General features: G+C 43.1%; 1 protein-coding gene across 2 annotated transcripts; it reads right to left on the bottom strand.

Moving 5' to 3' along the window:
- Positions 1–102: 102 nt before the first annotated feature.
- Positions 103–27,256, bottom strand: Vipas39 (VPS33B interacting protein, apical-basolateral polarity regulator, spe-39 homolog). Of its 2 annotated transcripts, none has more exons than XM_031355530.1 (20): positions 27,164–27,256; positions 24,622–24,714; positions 21,604–21,706; positions 20,196–20,336; positions 18,499–18,537; positions 17,427–17,491; positions 15,277–15,333; positions 14,176–14,268; positions 13,622–13,655; positions 12,753–12,855; positions 11,503–11,530; positions 10,272–10,345; positions 8,141–8,216; positions 7,280–7,414; positions 6,214–6,255; positions 5,865–5,954; positions 3,548–3,634; positions 2,988–3,077; positions 2,459–2,563; positions 103–1,041 (listed from the first exon to the last, which is right to left on the bottom strand). In XM_031355530.1, the coding sequence occupies exons 2-20, from the start codon at positions 24,712–24,714 to the stop codon at positions 1,021–1,023; spliced, it is 1,476 nt and encodes a 491-aa protein (XP_031211390.1). In that variant the 5' UTR covers positions 27,164–27,256; the 3' UTR covers positions 103–1,020. The 2 variants fall into 2 exon arrangements, with proteins under 2 accessions (XP_031211390.1, XP_031211389.1); XM_031355529.1 differs by lacking the exon at positions 27,164–27,256 and adding an exon at positions 27,023–27,161.
- Between the last annotated feature and the right edge of the window lie 62 nt (positions 27,257–27,318).

A 27,318-nucleotide genomic window follows, 5' to 3' on the forward strand; every position in this document is an offset into this window, starting at 1 on the left:
GCTGGGACACTGTGACACGATAATGTGATGACAGGCTGCTGATAGTCAGAGGTGCAACTACATCATCACTGTGGACTAAGTAACCAGACAGGGAAGAACAAGCACCAAGAATGCAACGGTTTTATTAGGAGTGTAGGCATGTCAGAAAAATCCAGTTCAGGGAGGCACAGGGCAGAATGGAACATTGCTCAAGTCCCCAGCAGGCAAACAGGGCCTCTACAGAGATATCTAAACAAGGTGCTACTTGTGTCTGCTTCTGTGAAATAATTTTTGCCTAAAAGAGCACTCCCAACACTGGTGAACCTGAATTCCATGTAAAAGTGTATCTAATACAGAAGCAGAGGACATGTTGAAGCAGATGGCTCACCACCCAGACAGTGTACAGGTAGGAGAGGAACCCTATGTCCCTCCCATGTCCCTATACAAACTTGACAGGGACAGCAGGTGGATACTGGCTGAAGGTACACAGTGTCTGTCATTGATGAGTGGCCCTGTGCTTTGAGAACTTGGGTCTGGTTTCCAGCAGGTCCTGAGTAATACTGATACCCTTCACAAGGCCCCTGAAGAGTCAAGTTAGTTCTGTTTGACTCCCTTAGAGCAAAAATGTCCATGCCCAACACCAGGTTCTGGGTAACAACAACTGAAAGGACACAGGAATGTCACAACCATCCTGAGACACCTGTAGCTCTTAGTCCCGATGTACTTCTGGAGTGGTCACTTTTCTCTGACCATGAGACATCTGACCCAGGATGGACTCCCACCTTTCCACAGGCACTGGCGCAGAGCATCTTTCTTGAGAGTCAAAGCCTTTAGCTACTGGCCTGTAGGTAATGTCCCCTGGACAGATCAGTCTGAAGATACATGTGCTCAAAGGCTGGTTTCTGTCCCCAAACCAGCAGGCACTGCCTTGAATGACAGGCTCACATGTAGAATGCTGTGATTCTCCCAAGAAGAGAGCTCTCTGTTTTCACAGGCAAGAAAAGTAAGAAGTGAGGCAGGTTTCAGGGTAGCAAAGGACTCTTAGTTCTTCCATCGAATTTGCTGTGAAAAAAACAGACATGGAAGGTATGATCAGTTGTCACTTATCACTGCAGCGAGGGAGAGGAAATGAAAATAAGAATTGAATTGGGAGCTGTTGAATTCTTCTGTCTGTTGGGGGCAGGGTGTCTCTATGTAGCTCAGTCTAGCCTGAAACTCAGTATATATTCCAGGCTAACCTCAAACTCCTTATCATCCTGTCTTAACTTCCAAGTGTCAGAGATTGTGGACATGCACTAGCAAAGAATTATTTTTTAACTCTCTGTGTGTGCAGAGATCAACCTTACGTATCAGATGCTATCTACCTTATTTTTTGAAATAGGCTCTTTTACTAGCTTGGAACTTGCCAATTAGGCTAGGCTGGGCTGAGCAGTGAGCCCCGGGGATCTGCCTGCCTCTGCTTCCCTAGTGCTGGGAACTCAAGCACATGCCATCGTGTCCAGACTTTATGTTGGTGCTGGGGACCAAACTCAGACCCTTATGTATACATGGCAAGTACTTTATTGATTAAGCATCACCCTAGCCCTGAGAAGAATTTCTTTTTAGTATGTGGGAGTTCATTTATTCAGAGAAAGATTAAATACCTGTTCTGTATTTTACAGATTGCCAGTTTAGAGCATTAACATGGCTTTGCCCTCATTAGTGCTGATTCACTAGTATTAGGTGACTAAGCACAGGTATCAAATATCTAATGTTAAGTTCTATGCTAATGAAAAGCTCAGTGATTTCATACGGATAACTAGGACTTCCGAAATAGCTAATTCTATTTCATTCTTTTCTTATTTCCAACAGGCAGGTCACAGCTATGTCCTAGAGGGATCATATGCCTGGCTATTGAGTATTGTGTGCTGTTGTTCCTGATCTCTATTAGTTCTGATGATGATCAGTGTACCAGTTATGCTCCATGCTGAGGTCTTCATATCTCACTTCAGTAGTTTTTAACTGTATGTGTGTACAGATGCATGTGGGCTAAGGACAGATTAACCTCATGTATCAGATGCTATCTACCATGTTTTTTGAAACAGGGTCTCTCTCTTACTAGTCTGGGACTTGCCAACTCATATCTCAAAAGTGACTTCTGCTGTTCAAAAATAGCACTTTTGTTCCTTCAGCCCACACGTTAGTCTTGTATCCATGTGGCTCAGCTAAGTGCATCTGCCTAGATCTTGGGAGCATACACTTTTTTTTTCCTTTCCTTTTCTTTTTTTTTTGTTTGGTTTTTCGAGACAGGGTTTCTCTGTGTAGCCCTAGCTATCCTGGAACTAACTCTGTAGATCGGGCTGGCCTCAAACTCAGAAATGTGCCTGCCTCTGCCTCCCAAGTGCTGGGATTAAAGGCGTGTGCCACCAATGCCTAGTGGGAGCATACACTTGATGCTACTTTGTGAACGTTCTCCTAGACTGACTGGAGGGTAGTTTACCGAGCTGCTGAGAATGACATCGATTTTCTCTTCCTCAGCAGATCCTTTATCTACTTTGCTCCTGTATGCAAGCAACTGCTGTCGATCCTTCAGGTCTCGGCAAGTCTGTACACAAAACACAATCAAATTCCTACTCAGTGTTCTCTGTAAGGATCTCACTCTTTGTGCCACTGTTTCTTTGCCCCTAGGCTCAAGAAAAAGACAGCAGATGAGAGTAAGATGATGTGTATAAAGATGAGAGTAAGATGATGTGTATAAAGCACCCATACTACCCCATGCTGGAGAGATGGTTACAGAGCTTATAAAGCTTCATTCAGTTCTAATGACTTCAACAATCTAAAAGCTCAGAATTTAGTCTAGACACCAGGAAAACAATACAGAAGTGTTGGTCTCCAGACTAATTCTTGCCAGACTATTCTGTCTATTCAGTCAAAGCCACTGGAAGCATTTCAGGATCTGGGACAAAAGGTCGTTATCTCTGACTCTCCACCCAGGACCTAACTAGGGTTCTCACTTCTTGGAGACTCACATCAATGACAACATCATGGCACTTGAACTTAGTAGCTAAGTTCAACTTTGTGTCCACATCTTCCACCAGATTGACATATTCCTGCAATATCTGTAGGAAAAAAAGGTACTCTGATTAATGATAAAAACACACGGCTCCTTGGTAGAAAAAGTAAGTTCTAAACAAAGAAGAATTCAATACCCAATGTCTGCAAAGCCATTATGAACCATAGTTTTACAGTGGGAAATGAGGTGATGCTCAGCAGCACTTCCCTGCTACCTCAGGAGAAAAGAGAAGAGCAGTCCTCCTTACCCTGCAGCCAGATCCACAGGCCACAGTGCTCGAGAGATGGTCCAGGGTGGGCCTACTGCTCCTAGGCCTACAGGGAATTTTTCTGAGTCATCTCAACAGTACATAGTTCTCTATATGGCTAAACACAGTAGCTGTTCTTCAACGTGGGTTGAAATTACTTTGTTCCTCCCTGCCCTTTTCTATGTCAGGCCCCACAGAGCCACAGTGCCACCATTAAGAACATGAGGATAGCTCACATCCCACCACTAGCTCGTTTTCAGAGCCATTACCTGGACAGGGGCACTGTTCTTGTGCAAAATTTCCACAACTCGATGGAAGCCAATGGGTGCCCTCTTCTTGGTGTAACCCAACCAGTTCTGAAAAAAAGGGCAAAAACAGGTGGGCCAGACATCATTAACACACTGGCCTCAGCTCATGTGCGGTTCATGGTCATATCAGAGAAGCATGGTAGACAGACAGGAAGAGGTGAGGGGTAGAGAAACCATGAGAGATGAATTTTTTTTAGAAAAGCCAAGGAATGTAGAGGATAGAAAAGAGTAGGACATATAAAATAAGGTCTTTGATCTTGACAGTAATACATGGAAAACAGTCTGTGAAATGTTCCAAATTGGAATAAGTAGTGAATAACATATACATCATAAGTTTGTAAGTACAAAAAAATTCTACATCTCCATCTTTACATGCTTATGGAATTGTTTATTTGTAAACTCATACAGTAGGAGCTGGGAAGCTACTGACAACAGGACTTGCCCTGAATGAGGCTGGAAGAGACAGTGAAAACTGAACCTCTTCTTAGGTGTTTGTGCTGGGAAGTGAGCCCAGGCTTTGTGCATGCTGCCTATGCCCTCAACTACAGTGCTCGCCTTCACAGTCTTATATGCACTTTTGTACACAGTGCCAATTTTTCTATGAGCATGTTTAGCTTTAGTAGTTAATATAACTAATTGATAAATAAGTGGAAAAATCAGAAAATTCTCAAGGCTAGAATGAAAAAATATATTTAGATTTTAAGCCAACTTGTATGGAACCACAAAAGATCTCAACTAATCAAACCAATCCTGAAAAAGAAAACTATGTGTACATGCATGCACGCACACACATATAATAGGGGATGATGCAAAATGGATGCTATTAGTTCAAACTATAGTAATCATTCCATTATATAAACCAAAATTCCATACCATACACTTTATAGTACATAATGATCAACTTTTGTCTTAGTCAGGGTTTCTATTGCTGCACAAACATCATGACCAAGAAGTAAGTTGGGGAGGAGTTTATTCAGCTTACTTCCACATTGCTGTTTATCACCAGAGGAAGTCAGGACTGGAACTAAAGCAGGTCAGGAAGCAGGAGCTGATGCAGAGGCCATGGAGGGATGTTCCTTACTGGTTTGCTTCCCTTGGCTTGCTCAGCCTGCTCTCTTATAGAGCCCAAGACCTCCAGCCCAGGGATGGCACCACCCACAAGGGGCCCTACCCCCTTGATCATTAATTGAGAAAATGCCCCACAGGTGGGTCTCATGGAGGCACTTCCCCAACTGACGCTCCCTTCTTTGTGATAACTTTCTAATATATATATATATATATATATACACACATATATATATATCATACATATGTATGTATATATGTGTATGCATATACATATATGTATATGTATATACATATATACACATAATATGCATATAATATATTAATAGGGAATTCAATCATATCGAAAGATTGGATAGATTATATTGGATCCTAATAAATTAAATATGAAATTAAAGACAGGGGCTGGAGAGATGGCTCAGAAATTAAGAATATCTGTTGCACTCATAGAAGCCCTGGGTTCAAGTCCCCAGAACCCACATGGTGGCCCACAACTATCTATAACTCTCACATGGTACATTGAATCACATAAATCTAAAAACAAAACAAAACAAATAAACAAACAAATGAAACCCTAAAAGCAGTAATGAGCTCATTTAAAAATGATGAATATAGGGCAGATATTTATGATAATATAATTTTACTATACTAAATTTCTTGGGGCTGGAGAGATGGCTCAGTAGTGAAGGGCACTTGATGGTTTTCCAGAGGACCTAGGTTCAAAATTCCCAGCACCCACATGGTGGCTCACAACCATCTATAACTCCAGTTCTAGGGGCCTCAATTCCCTCTTCTTACCTCCCTAGGTATGCAGGCTAACGTCAATGCACACAGAATAAAAGTAAATCTTAGAAAAAAAATCATCACTGTCAATTCATACACTTCAAAATAGATAAATAAATGTCTTGAGATGTAATACATAATTATGAGACAAATACTAATATTAAAGGGAAAAGTGTTGAACATACAGTTTACTTTCAAATGGTTCTGAAAAAAATACATATATTTAAAAACAAAGCAGCTAAATAATACATCAAAATGTTAATAAATTAGTAAATAGAACGGTGATTACTATATTCTTCTTTTAAATTTCCCTTTCACTTAAAACTTTGGAAATGGACTGAATAAGCTTCATTGGCACGGGGAACTCATGAGACCTATGAAGGCCTTCTCTCTCCAAAGGCCTCAGGAGCACAAGGGTCAGGGCACCCACCTTTGTGGTGAACAGGGCATCAACATCATTCCAGGCTCTAAGCTTGGCGCGCGCAGCCAAGGCTGTCAGCACATACTGTTTGTCTGGGATCTGAAGAGCAGAAAGCAGGAAACAGTAAGAAGATACAGAAATGCATCCATGAAATGCTATAACAGTTTAGAAAAACATGTATTAGCTGATCCTGATCCTGATCCCTTAAAGGAAACCAAGTTTGCAGTCATCAAAGACCCTTTATCTTGCAAGCCCCACACTGATGTGCAGCGTAACACTGACTCCTAACTTCACCAAGTAGCACACACTGCATGCACTGCCCTGGCACTACTTCACACACCAGCCATCGCAATGCTACCTTGAATGTTTTCTTCAGGTTGACGGGACTGCTGAAGGTTCCCTAGGAAGAAATGGGAGAAGAAACTTTAGTGAAATCCCCAAATCCCTCGTTTTCATCTTTACTACACATACTTTCTGTGGGAACTGTAAAGCCTTTAAACCCAGACATCACTTTATGAGAAAATCTCATTAGCTGATGGAACACCACACACCCCACTGCATCAGGTCTGATGGGACACCACACACCCCACTGCATCAGGAAGACTAGTCAGGACAACACTGTGTCCTCTAGTGCAGACTGCTTGTGTCATTTCCACTTCCAAAATTTCTTCCCTTCCTCCCTCCTTTTTTGTTTTTGTTTTGGATTTTTTTCCTTTCTTTCCTTCTTTCTTCCTTCCTTCCTTTCTTTTTCTTTTTTTCTCTGTCTTTTTTTGCTAATCCAAGTAAGAGAAAAGCATACTTGTGAGGATTAGGTCAAGTCTAAACTTAAAAAAAAAGAAAAGAAAAAGGTGTTGAAGAGGTGACTCAGTGGTTAAGAGCACTGGCTGCAATTCTTAGCATCCATATGTCAGCTTACTCCAGGCCCATAGGATTAGATACCCTCTTGGGTCTCCATGGGTACCAGACATGCACCAGTACCCAGATATACATGAAGGCAAAACATCCATACCCATTTCTTTAATCCCAGCACTCAAGAAGCAGGAGCAGGTAGATCTGAGTTTGAAACTAGCCTGAACCACAGATCAAGTTCCAGGAGAGATGGGGCTACACAGAGAAATCCTGTCTTGAAACACCAAAGCAAAGAACAAAAACAAAAACAAAACAAACAAAAACACCCATACACATAAAATTAAAACTTCTTTTTTGGCAATACAAACCATCCACACCCATCTGAAACTACTCTCCTCTATGCTACTGCTGCTAAGGGAGCCAGCACCAAAGGACAGCAGGTACTCTGCTAGGGTGCCAGCCACATATGGCCACACAAACCCTCAAGAACCTTTGTTCCTCGAGGCTCACTCTTGCTGAGAAGCCCACTGACAATACTTCACGATTGAACAATACTGCTCTTACTCCTCCTGTACCTCAGACTCCGTGTAGTGATAGAAGCAGGCGTAGAAGAGTGTCGTCACTAGTGGCATGTTGAGAATGGAAGCTTTACGGGGGTGCTTCCGGAAGACATCAGCCTGCCCTGAAGACTCCAGGTGTCGGTCGTTTGCCTGTGGTGGAGTCAGCCAGGTGAGAAAAGGAATTGTGAAAAGTGTCCATTGGGAGAGGCAGGAAAATACCTGCACTACCACAGCAGTGGCTTAGGATTCCCAGAGAGGGCTAAAATCCGTAGATGGGTCAGGAATTTTTAAATTTAACTAAGATTTCAACAGCTCAGCTTGGTGTTGCATGCATATAATCCCAGCATTTGGGAGGCAAAGCAGGAAATCTTATCTCAAAACAAAAACAAAGGCTGGGCATTGGTGGCGCACGCCTTTAATCCCAGCACTTGGAAGGCAGAGACAGTCGAAATTCTGAGTTCGAGGCCAGCCTGGTCTACAGAGTGAGTTCCAGGACAGCCAGGGCTACACAGAGAAACCCGGCTTGAAAAACCAAACCAAACCAAAAACTCAAAAATAAAAACAAAGAAAAAAATCCCAAAAAACAAAGAAAGGAAGGGAGAGAAGGTAAGAAGGAGGGAAGGAGGAAGGAAGGGAAGAAATTTTGGAAGTGGAAATGACACAAGGAATCTGGACTAGAGGACACAGTAAATACTTTCAGGCTAGCAGCAGGTAAGAGAGGAAAGGATGCATTAAGAACAATCAAGGAAAACTCAGAGAGGAAATAAAAAGCTGTGCCAGAAAATGACACGAGCAGACAGAGCCGAGCAGGGGCCTGGATGCTGAATGGCTCTGAGCCTGGGCACAGAGGCAGAGAGCAGAGACAAGGAGCCTCACCTCAATGATGATCTGGCGCTCCAGCAGTGTGTAATGGTCTTGTACGTGTGCAGAGTCTTCTGCTGAAAACGGCAAACTGGTAAAGGGCCATGAGGTTAGTATTTTTTTCTATGTGAAAAGCAACACAAACCAAACCAAATCAAATGATCACTAAAACTTTCTGAGCTCACAGTTTTCAACAAGTTTGATCTCAATGGATCTTCTCAGGATCCTTTAAGGCAGAGTAGCCAGAAAAGCTAAAGTAGACTTTGGTCTGGATATTGTGTTTGAGGTTTGCTGACTGGAGCTGGGGATGTGGCTCAGTTGGTATAGTGCTGGCCTAGCGTGCATGAAGCCCCAGCTTCAATCGCCAGCACTGCATAGACCAGGTGAGGAGGCATATGCCCATACCCCAGCTTTCCCAGCACGGAGGCAGGTGAAGTAACATATCAAAGCTACACTCAGCCTGAATCACATGATACTCTTTCAAGAGAGATGGAAGGAGGGAGGGAGAGAAGGAGGGAGGGAAGGAGGAGAGAGACAGAGACTTTGAAAACTCAAAAGGAGGGCTGGAGAGATGGCTCAGCAGTTAAGAGCACTGACTACTCTTTCAGAGGTCCTGAGTTCAATTCCCAGCAACCACATGGTGGCTCAACCATCTGTAATGGGATCTGATGCCCTCTTCTGATGTGTCTGAACAGTGTACTCATATACATAAAATAAGTAATTCTAAGTAAAAAAAAAAAAAGGAAAACTCAAAAGGAATCTTTTCAAAGTCCACAAAATGCACAGTTGCAAGTGATTTTGCTGCAGAATAAGTAAGAATCAGCTTGTTTGGCCAGTTAGCTATCTGGTGAGTGGGTCACAAAGCTAGAGAGTCAAGACAACTACCCATTATCAACATGCCCACAGAACTTGCTGAACTCTACTGAATCTGTTAACTACTTTTAGAGCAGAATAGTAAAAAGCAAATTAAATTATATAGCATAGTGTAGGTTGGAAAATTAACAAAGATTGCACTGATCTACAGAAATGTCAAGGACTCCATCTTCAATACTATGTCTTTAGCCAGATACGGGGCACAAGTCTATAATTCCAGCACTTATGAGGAGGAGCCAGGAGATTTAGTTCTTGATTCCACAGCAAGTTCAAAGCCAGTCTGGGTACGTGACAGTGGAAGGCACCTTTAACCTTCAGTTCAGACCTCTATCCTTTAGATAGTGAGGCCTGATCCTCTACTCACTACAGAAAGAGTCCTGAAGTCAACTACACTAAGTAGGGAAGTGTGAACCCTAGCTCTCTATCTGGTCACATTACAATTAGGAATTTCATACACAAGCAAATTCTAAATGTGTCCCTGGAAAGCCTTCCGTGAGGAATGGCTGAAACAAGTGTGAACAATGAGCCTAGAGAGGCCGGGGGTACTGAGAGGATATGTAGCTGTATGGATAGATACTGAGAAGCACATTTCAGCTTAACCTGTGGGAGCACTTTCCTATAACAAAGGCAGGCAAATAGTAGTATGAGTTACTTCTAAGAGCAGTGAGCATCCCACCAGAAGAGCTGTCTATCCGTGGCTTTGACTGCTTGTTCTTAATGAGGGCTTGTGTTGGATGCAGTCTGCCCTAAAAGTAAGGAGTCCTGAGACTTGGAGCTTCAGGACTTGGACCGAGAAAAGTTCAAGATCCATAGGCAGGGTCACATTTTAATGTTACTATAGTAAATATAAAAAAGTTATCACTAGGCTGCAGAGGTTAAGAGCACTGAGCTGCTCTCCCAGAGGACCTGAGTTTGACTCCCAGCACCCACACAGCAGCTATCTAACACCCTCACATGACATACATGCAAGCAAAACACCAATGTATATAAAATAAATAAATCATTAAAAAGTTGTCATAATGAGGGGATATGTGAGAACCAAAGTTCGAGAACAAAGGCAGTCTTCCTAATCCAAATTAGCTTTGGGGAAGATCTTATTTTTCTCAGGTTTCTTCCAGTCAGTGAAAACTCTGCTGACGACTAGTACTTGGGAGCCCCTGAGGCAGGTGACCTACAAAGAGTGCCCATGTGAGCCTTCCCTTCTGAACCATCCATCCCATCCTCTTTTCTTCTCTTATTATATCTACATAAAACTACTTTTTCCCATACTTACCCAATGCAAGTCTTAAGAAATTCTTTTCGTTTTTCAGGGTCCTGAATGTTCAAATGCTCTTGATAATGGGATAGCTACAAAAAAAAAAAAACCAACCAACAAACAAAAAACAGAAAAAATTTGAGCTATCACATATCCTTAAAAGACAGAGGGATATCATTAAGTAGTCTAGCACTTGTCTAAGCACACATCTGAGCACAAAGAGGCATATATATGTATATGCACACACACACACACTCACACACACACAGAGAGAGAGAGAGGAAGAGGAAGAAAAAGAGAACACTAAGTGGATGTGTGTGTGTGCATATGTGTGTGTGTGTGTGTGTGTGTGTGTGTATTTGCCTGTGCTTATGTATATATGAGAGCCAGGAGCAGGTATCTGTTTCTTTCTCCATTGTTCTCTGCATTATCTCTTTATTGATTTATTTTAACTGTGTGTGCATGCATTTGAATGCAGATGTCTGAAGAGCCAGAAAATATCAGATGCCCTGAAGCTGGAGTTACAGGTAGTTATGAGCTGACTGATATAGGTGCTGGGAATGGAATTCCAGTGTTCAGGAAGAGCAATACACACTCTTTTTTTGTTTTGTTTTGTTTTGTTTTGTTTGTTTGTTTGTTTGAGACAGGGTTTCTCTGTATAGCCCTGGCTGTCCTGGAACTTACTCTGTAGACCAGGCTGGCCTCAAACTCAGAAATCCAACTGCCTCTGTCTTCTAAGGGCTGGGATTAAAGGTGTGCACCACCACTGCCCAGCTGCAATACACAGGTTATCTACTGAGCCATCTCGTCAGTCCATCCACCTTATCTTCTGAGCCTGGGTCTCTCACTGCACCTGAATGAAGGCAGACTGTCTGGCTGGCAAGCCTCGGGATCCTCTCATCTCCACTGCCTCAGCACTGGGCTTGCAAAGGCATACCCAATGCACTCAATTTTTACATGGGTCCTGGGGATCCAAAATAAGGGTCTCATGCTAGCACTATCCCCAGATTATAGTTAGAATTTATATGCTCTAAAAACTGAAATTCTTTACTCTCAGAGTCCTCCTGGACTATTTACTATTATGTGTATGCATGGGGACTTAACTAGGTAGAGTGTCATTTCCTAGATCTTCTAGATCTAAATCAACAAAGAAAAGAAAACAATCAGTAGGAGGGCTTGTTTGCTGGGCTAGGCTTTGACTTAGACACCTGGTCAATAGATTCCCAATAGAAACAAATGCCATACTTACTGCCAGCTCTTCTGTTCTATCTAGGAACCTGGGGAGAAGCAAAAGAGAGTAGGAAAGTTTAACCTACTGACTTTCCCAGTATTTCTTGAATAAGAGACAAGCTCCAGAAGAAACACAGTTCCCTTCATGTCCTCTACACACTGAGGTCTACTCCTACTGTCTACCACCTTTACCCTCAGACACCTGCTGACTTTCATATCTACTTGAACCCTATTCTATGTTCTAAGTAAGTAAAACAGGCTGTATTTAAGAGCTTAAATACAGCTTGCCCTAGTCAATGGTCACCTACCTGTGTGTTTGTTTCTTTACTCAAAATTAAAAGTTTTCTGTCTTCTGTTTCCTCCTTATTCTGAATAGACCATAATTAACAACACTGCCTTGTCACAGAGGGATGTTTGGCAAGACTTCCTTGACTGGAAAGGAAAGCCAGAGAGAGCAAACAGCCTGCCTCTGTGGACATGTCTTCTTTGGCAAACTCCTTCTGACCTAACCAGGTAAACTGCTTTCCCACATCAGTCTGTGGGGCAGCTGCTCATCACTGTTCTGGGACACAAAACCTAAACAGAGGTTCTCACACCTCTGACATTAAGGAAAGAATAAACATGCATACAGTTTAGTCCAAGGGCAAAACATCATCCCCATTTACCGGAATGAAACAGAAGGAAAAGGTGGTAGAAGGCCACCGAGCAGCAGCCCAGCCCCCTCTCACCTCGCTTCCCAGTGCAGCCCAAATCCTAACGCTTCTAGGAGGCTTCCCTGGGGAATCCTGATGGGAAAGCTAGAGCTCCTCCTCCTTTTCTACTGTACTCTCGCTGGCATCACTTGAATAAGAGGATGGCACCTTTAATCAAGGGTTATCTAAGAAAATGCTTAGCAAACATTGATTAATACAACACATTAACGCTAGCCTGCTCCAGTCAGTCGTCATGACCCTATGTGGTAGACATCACCATCCCCATTTTACAAGGGAAAAAGGCCACTCTCAAGAAGTCTATTGACTTGCTCAAAATATCAGAGTAACAAGTAACAACCGTACACAGTCCAGGTATGTTTGATTGTGGGACCTGGTTCTTAACATCCTGCCATTCCACCAGACTGCATGGTGGTATAATTATCCCAACACATTTCAAGATCTTGCTTTCTAGGTGTTTCTGGAAAAGGATAGTGTCTTCAATTTTTTGCACACCCCCACCCCAAAGTGCTCTGAAAATGACTTGATAAACTTCATAGACCCGAAGCCCAGTTCTTACCTGAAGAGATCTAAAAGCAGCTTTTGGTCCCCTATTTCTTTAAGGAAATGAATGAGATGTCTCAGTGCGACCTGGCGTACCTCCAGCTCTCGGAAAAGGATCTCTGGCACATTAGGTAGAGAAAGAAGTCAAGTTTCCTAGCACTCAAGTCTGAGTGTGGCCTCTCCACTCATACACCTCAGGCATCATCATCTGAAAGCCCAGCAGCAGCTAAGGATAGTTCTTCCTGCTGTCCACCCGCCATCATTAACAGCCTCTATGCACTAGAGCAGTTAATAGAGCAGTATGCTGCAACCTATTAATATAGTTCCTAATACTGTGGTGACCCCCCAACCATAAAATTATTTCACTAAAGGGGTCATGACCCATGGGTTGAGAACCTTTGCTTGGGAGCAACACATAACCACTCAGTCAGCCTTTTAGCTTTTTTTTTTTTTTTCCATTAAGATTTATTTACTTTATGTATATGAGTACACTGTAGCTATCTTCAGACACACCAGAAGAGGGCATCACTGGATCCCATTACAGATGGTTGTGAGCCACCATGTGGTTGCTGGGATTTGAACATAGGCCCTCTAGAAGGGCAGTCAGTGCTCTTAACCTTTGAGCCATCTCTCTAGCCCCTTGCATTTTAATTCTTAATTAACTCAAACAGCAGTACTTCTCACATTGTCAAACACGCAGCCCACATGTTCCTAAGGAGGCTAATATAGCCCCTACCCTACAAGCTGCCCTTAGAGGTGTGATGCGACGTGTGCTCTTAGGCCCAGGCCACCCCATCTGTCTCTGAAGCAGACTTGATCCTGGTGAATTCTGCCATAAAAGCCACATGTGCTTCCGAGTGGAGACTTCCTTCAAACCATGCTCACCTTTGCTCAGGGTCCTCTTCAGGAAGATCAGAACCTTGAGGAAAAGAGACAAAGACTGTGCATCCTTTCACAAAGGCTGCCCTGATCACCTCACATCTAGGAATGAGGCCAGCAACGTGTTAGGGATCACTGCAGGCAGACACACCCTCTCTGTGGGACAGAAAGAAAGGATCGACTTCTGGAACAGAGCCATGTCCTAGGTGTCCACTTGCCCATGGCCACTGTGTCCACACTGGCTGAGAAAGTACCTCACAGTTCCACATGCCCATGCATGCCCACTGTGTCTGCTGAGAAGCTACACTCACAGTGCCGGCACCAAGATACTCTGCATAACACTCAACATCCAGCCTTCTGATTTCTGGTTACAACTAACAGGTCCACACAGAATGCATGTTCCTCCACATAAGGCAGGAGCACAGCTTTCTGAGAGACCTATGCCTCAGAGAGAAAGCCAGACTCTCGACATGCAGCCCAGACTTTTCCATCAGGACCGGCTAGATGTTCAGGAACTACTGAATGACTGACTAACTGACTGTCGCACACCTCCCACTTACTGCAGTGATGACGTTTCCATCATGCATGCTCACTGCCTCCTCTAGGAGTTGCAGCTTATCCTGGAGAGAGCGGAAGCGCTCAAGTGAACAGACCTGCAGAGTAAGAACACAGAGAGTGTGTCAGGAAGACCACTGCCTAGATTCTCTGTCACCGGATGTGAGGGACGGGCAACAAAGGAAGCAGTCAGAGAGCACCTCTATATTACACACTGGTCTTTGTGCTCTGTGAGCCTGTAGGCCCCCCACATCCTATCTAGCCCCATCTATGTGATGCCCTGTAGGATGTCGACATATCAAGTCCTGGCCAAGCCAGCACATCATCACTTATTTTTCCTTCATGTGTACTTTCCATACATACTAAAACCCACCCTGTGCAAGCATATAGCTGAGCTTTGAAAGTGCCTACATTCTAGTAACCACTACAACAGAGACACACACAACACTTCTATCATCCTTGGACAGCCACTTTGTCCACGCTGATGTTAAGGTTCTCCTGTTCCTAGCCCACCAACTGCTCATCTGCTCTCAGTTCTGTCTTTCCTACAATTTCACACAAGGAAGACCATCACTAAATAATCAATCAATTTTCAAAAAATTACTCCAAATTTCAATGAAAAAAAGTTTTTTTCAACAATGCTAAGATTGGGATCTTAAAAAACAGAAAAAAATTAACCTCAACACCCATCCCACACCATGTACAAAAGTCAGCTTATAACGCATCATTCTCTTTCTGTGGGCTTAGAGCAGCCTTGAAAGAGGGCCTCCACTATGCACCCCAGCTGGCCTCTACTATGCTGTGCATCCCCCCTGGCTTCACATGCTACTTTCATGCCTCAGCCTCCCCAGTGCTGGGCTTACAAGCATGCTCTTCCACACATACCAACTCTTATCCACCATTTCCCCTATGCATCAGAGCAACTCTAAGCCCAGAGTCAAAGAGTTCACAGCTGGATTCTAACTGTAGTGGATTTGCTTTGCTCCTGAAGACTACTCCATTTTAGGAATGGGAACTGGAAAGGATGTCAAGAAATCCTTCCCGTGGGAACACACTACTCATCCTGCCAAAGAATCCTGTAAGAATTTCCTCCTCAGTGGCCTTACCTTGCCCCGGTGGAGGCGACGCACTGTATCACTGAGGCTCCAGTCATTGCTGTAATCCTGGAATATTAGCAACAGATGAATCATACAGTAAGGGCTCAGAATTGCTAGTGAACCAGCCAGCTTGATGCCTCAAAATCAGTCTTTCCCCCATAAGAGAAATAAGCTATGGGAAAGAATTGATTAAAAAATAAAACTGGAATGGCCCTGTTTTGAGTTTGGTCTTGGTTTGAATTAGTTTCCTTCCTTCCTTCCTTCTTTCTTCTTCCTCTACGTCCCCGCCCCCCCATCCCTTTTTAAGGTTTTTGTGACAGAGTTTCTCTGTATAGCTCTGGCTGTCCTAGAACTCACTCTGTAGACAGGCTGGCCTCGAACTCACAGAGATCTGCTTGTCTCTGCTTCTTGATGCTGGGATTAAGGGTGTGCACCACCACCACCTGGCCTTGGTTTGAGTTTCTGAAGGAACTAGAGCAAGAGTGACACAGACCAAAGAGGGACAGACCAATAACAAAGCCCAGAACCCTCTGCCGACTGGTTCAGGATTCCAAACTTTATATGCAACCAGTCTGAGACCCCCAATAGTTAGTGCCATTAAGCAAGAAAAGGAAAGACTTTGACACATAGCCCCCTTCTGATCTTAAAATATAGTTTCTTCCCTTTGAGTCAATTTGCTTGTTTAGAATGCTTTGTGGGAATCTGACCTCTACCATCTCCCAGACCACAGTGACAATCACTCAGTTTCGCATTAAACTCCCAAATGGCAACAGGAGTAAGAAAGCATGGGGGCCTGTGTTAGAAAACAGATTTTTAGTCCAAGTTCTATTCTCTCCTGGCTGTGAGAACTCAACAAAGGACTACTGTTAAAAGACTAGTTTAGGGCTGGTGAGATGGTTCAGTGAGTAAGAGCACTGATTGCTCTTCCAAAGGGCATGAGTTCAAATCCCAGCAATCACATGGTGGCTCACAACCACCCATAATGAGATCTGACACCCTCTTCTGGTGCGTCTGAAGACAGCTACAGTGTACTTATAATAAATAAATAATAAATGAATCTTTAAAAAAAAAAAGACTAGTTTTCTTACCTATAAGAGGGGTCATGTGCTGCATAATGACATTCTGGCCAATGTATATACAATGACAGTCCCAAAGACTTAATGGAGCTGAAAGTTTCCTGTTGTCTAGTGGGGTGTGTGTGTGTGTGTGTTATACAGTCATGCATGTGGAGGCCAAGGGAGGATGTCCTGCCTTATCAACTCTCCATATATTCTCTTGAGGCAGTATCTCTCAGTGAACCTGGAGCTTTCTGTTTTTTAGCTCTGCTGATGGCCCCCGAAGCACTGAGGTTACAGAAACATGCAGTCATGCCTGCTTTTATGTGGGCACTGAGGATCCAAATACAGGTCCTCACGCTCCTGCAGCAGGTACTCACTACCCACAGGGCTGGCTCTCTAGCCCCTTACCTAGTATTCGTACTATACTTGTTCTACATTTAGATACACAAATACTTGTCATTATGTCCCATGGGTAAGTAACAGGCAAATTGGTTTACATCCTGACGTAATGGATGTAGAATACAGGCTAGCACATCTAGGTTTGTGGGAACACATCCTATGTTTGTATAAAGATGAAACTACCTAGCAACGCATTTCTCAGAACGTATCCCTGCCATTCAGTTACAAATAATTGTAATAGCTGCTCAAACAGCAAAGTACTTTATACTGTCTAAGTATCACACCAATATGAAGATGTAACTCAAGCTGAATATGGTGGCTCACAACTATAATGTCAGCACTCAAAAGACTGAGGTAGAAGAATTACCATAAGTTCCAGACAAGAATGGACTATCTGGTGGGTGCCAAGCTCCAGCCTAGAGGGAGATCTGATTTCAAAACAACAAAATGAGGGCTGGTGAGACACTTGTGGCTAAACCTAATGACCCAAGTTTAATTCCCAGAACTCACATGGTGGAAAGAGAGAACCAACTCCTACCAACTGTCCTCCAGGTACCACACTTATTCCTGGCATGTGGCCAACACACACACACACACACACACACACACACACACACACACACTAAGTAAGTAAATAAATATAAATTTTTAAAAATAAGTAAGTAATAGAGGGGGGAAGGGGAGAGAAATTCTATAACTCACCCTATATTCTCCCTTAGGTCTTCCCAGCTCTGGAGCATAACTTTTGGCAGGTGTGTCTGACAGAGCTGAAAAGGAAACAAGAGCCAATTTAGAAGGCATTGTACAACCTGATTCTTATCTTTTTTTCCTCTCTTGCTTCCTTCCCATTTGTTGTGTATGTGCATGAGTGTATGTGTGTGATACCACACCAAAAGTGTGGACGTAGAGGACAACTTTGAGATTAGGGAATAGACTCAGGTCATCTCACTGTGGTGGCTTGAATAAGAGCAGCCCCATAAGCTCCTCTTTTGAATATTTAGTCACCAAGGAGTGGCGCTATTAGAAAGGATTATTAGAATAAAGGGGTGTGGCCTTGTTGGAGGAAGTGTATCATTGGGGCAGGCTTTGAGGTTTCAAAAGACCATGCCAAGCCCAGAGTCTCTCTCTGCCTACAGATCAGGATGTAGTTCTCACCTATTGTTCTGGCACAGTGTGTGCTGCCATACTTTCTGCCATGATGACAATGGACTAAACCTCTGACACTGTAAGCAAGCACCCAATTAAATGCTTTTTCTTATGACAGTTACCTTCATCATGGTAACTTTTCACAGCAACAGAACACTGACTAAGACACCAGCCTATGGCCAGGCAGTGGTGGCGCACGCCTTTAATCCCAGCATTTGGAAGGCGATTTCTGAGTCCGAGGCCAGATGATCTACATGATCTACAGAGTGAGTTCCAGGACAGCCAGGGCTATACAGAGAAACCCTGTCTCAAAAAAAGACACCAGCCTATGTATAAATTCCTCTACCTACTGAGCTATCTCACTGGAACTTTTTCTTTTTTAACAAAACAAACAAAAACCCAATCTTTTGTCTCTTGGGGTAGCTCCATGGCCAAAGGCAGAGAGTTCTGTTCTTTCCTGACTGTGGCCCTAGCAGTCATCCCTGGCAATGGAGCCAACATGGCTTCTACCTCCTCACTTAGTACCACTTTCTCCATTCACCATTACCACCTGTCCCCATGAGTCTCCAGGCTGTACCCAAATCACTAACATCTCCCAGAGCAATCGAGAAAAGGGGCCAATGCTTACCGTCAGAAAGGGACTGGAAACTCCCAGGTCTAGTTCTACCTGAAGGAAAGAACAGAGCAGAAAGAGGCCAACAGTTCGAGTCAGACCACCAATGGCTGAGGACATAGAGAACATAGAGCCTTACTAGGCAATATGGAGAAACAGGGGTTAAAAAGCCTCTACCTGGGGCTGGGGAGATGGCTCAGAGTTAAGAGCACTGGCTACTCTTCCAGAGGACCAGAATTTGATTCCCAGTACCCACAGGGTGGCTCACAACCATGTGTAACTCCAGTTTGAGGGGCTGCAACATCCTTTTCTGGTCTCTGTGGGCAACAGGCATGCAAATAATGCACAAACATACATGTGGGCAAAATACTCATACACATAAATAAAACAAAGCCTTTATTCAACTTCAGAAGTCTGATATGCTAGTAAAACAGGGGTCAGAGAAATACTCTAAGTGTGGTAAAATATACAAAGCATACAATTTACCATTCTCTGTCATCTGTAGGTGCAGAACTCAGTGGCATAAAGTACACTCACACTGTTCATCCAGTTCCAGAACTTGCACCACCCCTGAGACTCTGTGCCTCACAGGAATTCTCCATTCCCTTCACCCCAGCCCAGAGGAAACTGCTATCCTACCTTCTGTCTCTATGAACTGTTTACCCACCTGAATGGGTCACGTGGCATTATTTGTCATGTGGTTTACTACACCCTGTGTAATTCCCTAAGGCCCATCTCTACTATAGCATGTATTTTGCATTCTCTTTTAAGATGAAGTAGCAGGGCTAGAGAGATGGCTCAGAGGTTAAGAGCACTGACTGCTGTTCCAGAAGTCCTGAGTTCAATTCCCAGCAACCACGTGGTGGCTCACAACCATCTGAACGGGATCTAATGCCCTCTTCTGGTGCGTCTGAAGACAGCAACCGTGTACTCGGATAGGTAAAATAAATCTTAAAAAAAAAAAAAAAAGAAAGACTAAGTAGCAGTCTACTGCATGTGTATTCACTGTTTTGCTTATCTTTTTAGCATACAATGGACAGACACACTGTCTTAACCTTTTTGGCTTTTGAATACCACTTCTTCAAATATCAGCACAAAAGCATCTGCTCAAGTTACTGTATTCATTTCTTTTTGGTAAGTACCTAATTATGATGCTAGTTCATATGCTCATCCTTTGTTCAACTTTTTTAGAAACTGCCACACTATATTCCACAGTGACTGCACAGTTACACATTCTCACCAGAGCCACACAAAGGTTCCCAACTCAATGGCATGAAAGGCAAGAAGGAATTTTGATCCAGGCAAAATTCTTCAGTACCTGACACACGGCTCTCAATTTCATTCATGTTCTACCAATCCAGGCTAATGCCTGGGAACTTTTCATTTCTTCAAATGCTAGTACTAAGCTGCCTGCTCAAATAAGAATTCTTTTGCAGTCAATAAAAATACCAGCCTGGGGGCTGGAGAGATGGCTCAGTGGTTAAGAGCACCAAATGCTCTTCCGAAGGTCCTGAGTTCAATTCTCAGCAACCACATGGTAGCTTACAACCATCCATAATGAGATCTGACTCCCTCTTCTGGAGTGTCTGAAGACAGCTACATGTAATAAATAAATAAATCTTTAAAAAACAAAACAAAACATCAGCCTTAGCATGTTCCTGATGAAAGCAAGAAAAAAAAAAAACCCTGTCCCTTACCCAACCATTCTTTACCTCTAAAGAAGCTGCTCAGGGAGTAAGCAGAAGGAGGTTTGGGTAGCTGTGTGTAGAAGCTGTTTCGGCCCTTAAGCTGTTCACGTCCCTCAGGGGTTGACCCGCTATTCCCAGCAGTCTCTTTGATGGACCATGAGATACCTGTAAGATGACAGGAACTAAGTAAGCCTCTTCCAAATCAGTCTTTGACACCCAATACTCACTAACTTTAAACCTGTTCAATAAGCCCCAGTCCCTTGGCCAGTAAGAATGTAATCAAATAGACTAATCATTAGAGAAGTTGACAAAGGAATGAATAAATGAAAGACAATCCAAACAACCTTAAAATAGATGAAAAGATGCTCTGCCTCTCCTGTTTCTTGAGCAATTATTAAAATAACTTATTTAGCAGATCATGTGTAATATCAGGGTTTTTTTCCTCTTTCTACTTCACTCTTTTGTTTTTTGTTTTTGGAAGCAAGTAGCCTTGGCTGTATTGGAACTTGCTTTGTAGACCAGGCTGCCCTCAAACTCAAGAGATCCACCTGCTCTACCTCCCAAGTGCTGAGATCAAAGGTGTGCATCATCATGCCCAATTTCTTTTTTGCCTTTAAATCATGCTATACTACCTTCAAGGAAAAACTTTCAATTAGAAACCCTTTAAAAGGGCTTGTTAAAATTACAAGAGATTAACCGCTGAGAGATAGCTCAGCGGTTAAGAGCACTGACTGCTCTTCCAAAGGTCCTGAGTTCAATTCCCAGCAACCACATGGTGGCTCACAACCATTTGTAGCAGGATCCAATGGCCTCATCTGAGAGAGCTACAGTGTATTCAGATACATAAAATAAATAAATAAATATTAATAAAAAAACACTTTAAAAATCAGATGGAAAAGTGGAGGGAAGAAAATCAGACAGTCTATGAAGAAATTAAGTGGTACATAATAAAGAATTGATGGCTAAGTACAGTAAGTAGTTTTGCCAACTTGTTATGATGATTTAAGTTAACAACTCCCAGGTATGGACTACCTGCAGGTACACACACACACACACACACACACATAACCTGTATTGTAACTCAGTGGTGAAACATGCATTCAATTCTCAACACACACACACACACACACACACACACACAACTCCCCAACAAAAACCTACTGAACAAGGCTCTCCAGGGTAAAGCCTAGGAACCTGTAATTTTAACAAGCACTGCATTAGTCTGAAATAGCCTTCCAAGCATCCACTCCAGAACAGCAGATCCAGGAAGCCACAGAAGTATTACTGTTGTGTGTCCACATGACTCTGCCTGCTATTAACTTCCAGGCTGCATCATGTGAAAATAGCAGAACTATTTCTGATCAGCACTGAGGAGAGAATGGTACACCCTTCATTACTGACAGGAACCCCTCAGAGGGTCTCTTCAGCTTACTTCCCACAGGTTCTCCAGTCCAGCTGACTCGCTCCAGGTCATCGTCATCGTCATCATCCACGAAGTCTCGAAGGCTATTCACCGCCCGTTTGGATTCCTTTAACTGTGGAGGGACATGAAGCACAACAGTCTGGCAGTCCTCACTTCCCTCTTGCTCACTGGTAACCAAGAAGGCTGAACAAGTGGGTCTCAATGGTTGCCAGTGACTATTTGGAGTCCTAATGCAGCCCAGAAACCAAACTCCGCTGTACACATCACTGCAGTCCAGTTCAAGGTTCCACCACTCGTGAATTCTATCAAAATTCTAACTATGACTTGTTTGCAAATCTGAGTGAATTTTATTCACTTCTCCAAAAGTGACTATTCCCAAACAGGTCAGTTTTCAAAACCAAGTTATCACAGTGGTGTGTCCCTACACTTCCAGCTGCTAAGGGCAAAAGCAGGAAAATGGCTTGAATCCAAGAACCTGCAACCAGTCAAATAACATAAAAGGTTCCACGTCAAAAATGACAATGACATAAACTAGGTGTGGTGGTTCATGCCTATAATACCAGCACTCATGAGATAGAGGCAGCTATAATAAAAGAAAAAAAAATTTAGGGAAAAAACCCTGGGGATGATGGACCCAGCAACACACCCGTAAGCACTCAAGAGACAAAGGCTGGCAGATCTCTGTGATTTTAAGGCTACACAGGGCTTCATGATGAGACCCTGTGAAAGAAAGATGGAGAAAAAAATAGGGGAGAAAATGAAAAAAAACAAACTAAACCAAAACAGGAACCTATAGGATGGCCCAGCAGGTATCCTAGTCAGTGTTCCCATAGCTGTGATGAGACACCACGACCAGAAAACAAGGTGGGAAAGAAAGGGTTCATTCGATTTACACTTCCACATTACTGTTCATCACCAAGGAAAATCAGGACAGGAACTCAAGTAGGGCTGAAACCTGAGGGCAGGAGGTGATGCAGAGGAGACACTATGGAGAGCTGCTTACTGGCTTGCTTCCCATGGCTTCTTCAGCCTGCTTTGTTTGTTTGTTTGTTTGTTGTTTTGTTTTTGTTTTTGCAGACAGGGTTTCTCTGTGTAGCCCTGGCTGTCCTGGAACTCACTCTGTAGACCATGCTGGCCTCGAACTCAGAAATCCTCCTGCCTCTGCCTCCCAAGTGCTGGGATTAAAGGCGTGCGCCACCACTGCCTGGCTCAGCCTACTTTCTTAAAGAACCCAGGACCACCAATCCAAGGATGGCACCACCACCTACCATGGGCTGAACCCTCCCCAATTGACCACTAATCAAGAAAATGTCTTACACCTGGATCTTATGGAGATATTTCCTCAACAGAGTCGTTCTGTCAAGTTGACACACAAAACCAGCCAGTACAGGATTGAACTGCCACCAAGGAGTTCAATCCTCACAACCCACATAGTAGAAGGAGAAAACTGACTTCTGCAAGCTGTTCTTTGGCCTTCCCATACAATGACACATGTTCACCTCACACATAAATAAATAAAATAAGAATTCTTTAAAAGTAAGGGCTGGATAGATGGCTCAGAGATTACGAGCACTGATTGCTCTTCCAGAGGTCCTGAGTTCAAATCCCAGCAACCACATACATGGTAGCTCACAACCATCTGTAATGGGAGCCTATGCCCACTTCTGGTGTGTCTGAAGACAGCTACAGTGTACTCATATACATAAAATAAATAAAATCTTTAAAGAAAGGTAAAAAAGGAGACAGAGACAGAATATCAAAAGTTCAAGATCTTCATTCACTATCAACTTTGAGGCTAGTCTAGGCTACATGAAATCCTGTCTCAACAACATCAAAAACAGTAAATAGTACTAAGAACAATGATAAATTATATCACACGAATAAAATATTTGTCATTTTTTTAAAAGTTAAAAATAAGGGTAAGATTAGTTTTTAGAATCTTTCTGGCTTTTTGAAGGGTTTCTTTTCAATGAAGGTTGCTATAGTTTGTATCTATTTCTAAATTTTTTTTTTTTTTTGAGACAGGGTTTCTCTGTATAGCTCTGGCTGTCCTGGACCAGGCTGGCCTCGAACTCAGAAATCCACCTGCCTCTGCCTCCCAAGTGCTGGGACTAAAGGCATGTGCCACCACCGCCTGGCTTGGTGCTACCTAGTTTTATGTCAATTTGACACAAGCTAGAGGTGCTTGGGAAAAGGAAACCTTAACTGAGAAAATGTCCTCACCAGACTGGCTGGTGGGCAGTACTACCACTCTGAGCTGGTGGTCCTGGGTGCTATAAGAAAGCAGGATGGGCAAGCCAGTGAGCAGCACTTCTCTGCTTCAGTTTGTCCCTCTAGGTTCCTGCCCTGACTTCCCTCAGTGATGGAATGTAACCAGAGAGTCGTAAGATGAAATAAACCATTTCCTCCCCAAATCCCTGTTGGTCCTCATAGTTGTCTTAGCGACAGAAACCTAACTAAGCAAGACAACTTTATGGAGTCTGTTCAGGTCACCAGGATAGTGGCTAGAACCTTGATTGGTGAGCCATTTCATAGGCCACTATATAGTTTGGATTTGGAATGTCCCCAAAAGGGCTATGTTCAAAATTTAGGCTTCAGGGTAGCCCTATGAGGAGGCAATAGAACCTGAGAGGTGGAGCCTAGTAGGAGCTCCTTGGGCCACTGGAAGGGTGTTCTTAAAGGAGATTGTGGGACTCTGCCATGTCCTATTCCTCTTCGCTTTCTGGCCATGAGGTAAACTGTTTTGTTCTATTATGTGATTGCACCATGAAGTCCTATTTATCCCAGGTCCAAAACAACAGAGCTAACCAACCACAATCTAGCACCTTAAAAATGGAGCCAAAGTAAGCCTTTCTCTGGATCAGTTGATTACCTTGGGTATTTCATATAATGATAAAAACCTGACTAATACACAGACTTCTCTGAAGATCTGATCTAACATTACGAGCTTACTGGAGGTGAGAAGAAAATTTAGAGATGCATCCAAGAGTAAGGAATGACCCTTACTTAACACTTGTGGAAACCTACCTGTGAGAGTTCATCATCTTCATCATCAAAAGTGAACGCCTTGAACTTGGAGCTGTTCCAATATTCTTCCTCATCACCTTTTGTCCGGTTCATCTGGAGAGAAAGGAAGACAGGTACAGACAGTCTCTCAAAAAAGCGTTCCACCACAAACAGCTCCCAGAAATAAGGGATGTGGAAAGGAATCTGAAGAGCCATGCCAAGTCAGATCCTTGAGTTTCCAGCTTGTCAAATCATGTCAGATATTCCAACTAGCCACAAACATTCATTCCTAGAACCTCTACTGTATTCAAGTACTGAGATGGTATAAGAACTATGAAAAGCCCATGTTATATCCTCTTGAAGAATCTCGTTAGAACTAGGGTACCCAAGCCAAGGGGATAATATAGGAGAGGCAAATGTAAGGATTCATCATAATTTTGCTGAACACACAAAAATCAGCCAAAGCTCACCCCAAACAGAATAAGCAAATTCGTGTATTAACATATATTTACTGAGTGGCACCTCTGAGTTGTGCTTCTAAGCTCTGGGAACACTACAGCTGACTACAGCCAACAAATGTCCCTCTCTTCCAATATGTTCTTTAAGTGCCTGACATAAATGAAAGGAAAGCAATTAAAAGCAGGATTATCTTGCCTATATCATCAACTCATGATTACTTTATTAATCACTTGGCTAATTATGGGGCCAATTTCTGAGATCATGACCAAGAAAATATATATTAGCTAAAAGATCCCAAATTATTCCCATGACTGCTCTAAAATTAGGTACTGTTCTGCAAAAAAACCAAACCAAACCAAACCAAACTAAACCAAACCAAACCAAACCAAAACAAAACAAAACAAACCAGTTTTTCAAACTAAATTGCGTAAGAGTGAAAACTGTGGTTTAACCCAATAAGTATCAAGACTTCCACAGCACCTGACCACTTACAGGGCCTCAAAGTCAAAAGGTAAATGGCTCATTTCTAAGCCTTGGAGAAATGCGATCTTGCCTTACTGGCTTATAGCGAAGAACAAGTAGTATTCAAAAAACCTCACAAAGTACTTGGCAGAAAATAAACACTTAAGGTTACCATCCCTTTAGTATTCGATACCTTCCTACCAAGATGTTTATTTCCTCATCTGTAAATTGGATATATCCTGCCAAATAAGAATTAGGATTAAACTAGATAATATATGCAAAGTGTTTACTGCCTGACTAGCTTTTATTACCTAATCTTAATGCTACCTTAGATAAAACTAGAGAATTTTATTTTTTGTAGTACTGGGAATTGAGTTTAGGACCTCACGTTTTAGGCAAGCACTCTACCACTGAACTATATTCCCAGCCTCCCCACTCCCCCCCCCAAATTTTTTAAAGCAATATTAAATATTAAAAGAAATTCTAAATCAGACTACAAATAATGAAGGTGTGTATAGAACATATACATATCTCTAGCATGTGTGCAATTTCATAAATAACTGTCATTCATTCGTCCCCAGAACATCCTAAAAGGTAAGCCTGGGAGATTCCCACCGACCAGGGAAACAAAGCTCAAAAGTAGTAAACATTAAGACAATTTTACTGAATCACTTCTACTCCAAACTACAACCCAGGTTTTCTGGATCCTAGACTCTTTTTCCCCCCCTTTTTTCCCCTTTGGGAAAACTAGACAGATCATTACAATGGTAACTAGAAATACGTAGAGAATCTGTCTAACACACTTAGTACTTCACAAAGTATTCCTAGAATCTTTTGCCAGACTACAGCAGTGGATACATTGTATTAATCTGTATTTCTAGTGACAAAAGAGACGGTACTTTACCTGGTGAGCAAAATGGTAACAATTTCTAACTCTAAGAACTCACAAAGAAAAAGGAGCTTCAACCTGATTTAAAACACTTCCGAGATTTGATCTTATCGTCACCTGACAGTCTGACACGGATAGGGGCACAGATGCGAGAGAATAGGAACGTGACGTAGGGAAAACAGGACCCGTTTTTAAAAAACAAAAACCAAAACCCAAAACCCTACAACCAAGACGTTTCTTGCCTCAGGGCACTGTAGAAACCAGCTACTGTAAGTCAGGCTAGGTTTTTAAGGCGATGCTTGAGAACAAAGACTTGAGAAGCTAGACTAAAAGAGCAACGTCCAGGAATCCACACATCTACGGCAAACAGCAGAGCCTAGAGGGTCCCTGAGAAGGCATGTTCAGAACCAAATATTGAGTAAACTGCTTTGAGGCTTCCTGGAAGCCCCATCTCCGAGCATATACCAGCTCCCAAGAGTGGTCCCGACAGAAGAATCAGGTCTGGAGTGAGAATGTAGGGATGCCTCAGAAAAGACAGGGAAAGAACAAGGGTGCGGAGAGGGTGGGTTCAACTAGACACGCGGCCTAGACAGGGGCTTGGGACACCCTCACCTCTTCCACACCGAGCGCTCCTTCTCAGGACAGCGCCAGGCTCAGCCGCCGGACCAGCCTTTCTAAACAGGCTGTGAGGCATAGAGAAGGGCCGAAGTGGACAGCCGAGAGAGTCTGAAGGGGCGGGGGGGAAAGGAATACCCGTAAAGCATTCTGGAAGTTGTAGTTCCTTGACCTCTACCACTCTTGCGTTCTCCCTGCGGGCCGCGAGGCTTCTGGACTACCATTCCCACAAAATCTAGCGCATAGTGCTAGGTCATTTCCTTTACTTTCAGCATGACCTTCCGCAGTTATCG

This window comes from Mastomys coucha, unplaced genomic scaffold, assembly GCF_008632895.1.
Source record: "Mastomys coucha isolate ucsf_1 unplaced genomic scaffold, UCSF_Mcou_1 pScaffold6, whole genome shotgun sequence".
In the NCBI taxonomy this organism is placed as follows: Eukaryota; Metazoa; Chordata; class Mammalia; order Rodentia; family Muridae; genus Mastomys; species Mastomys coucha.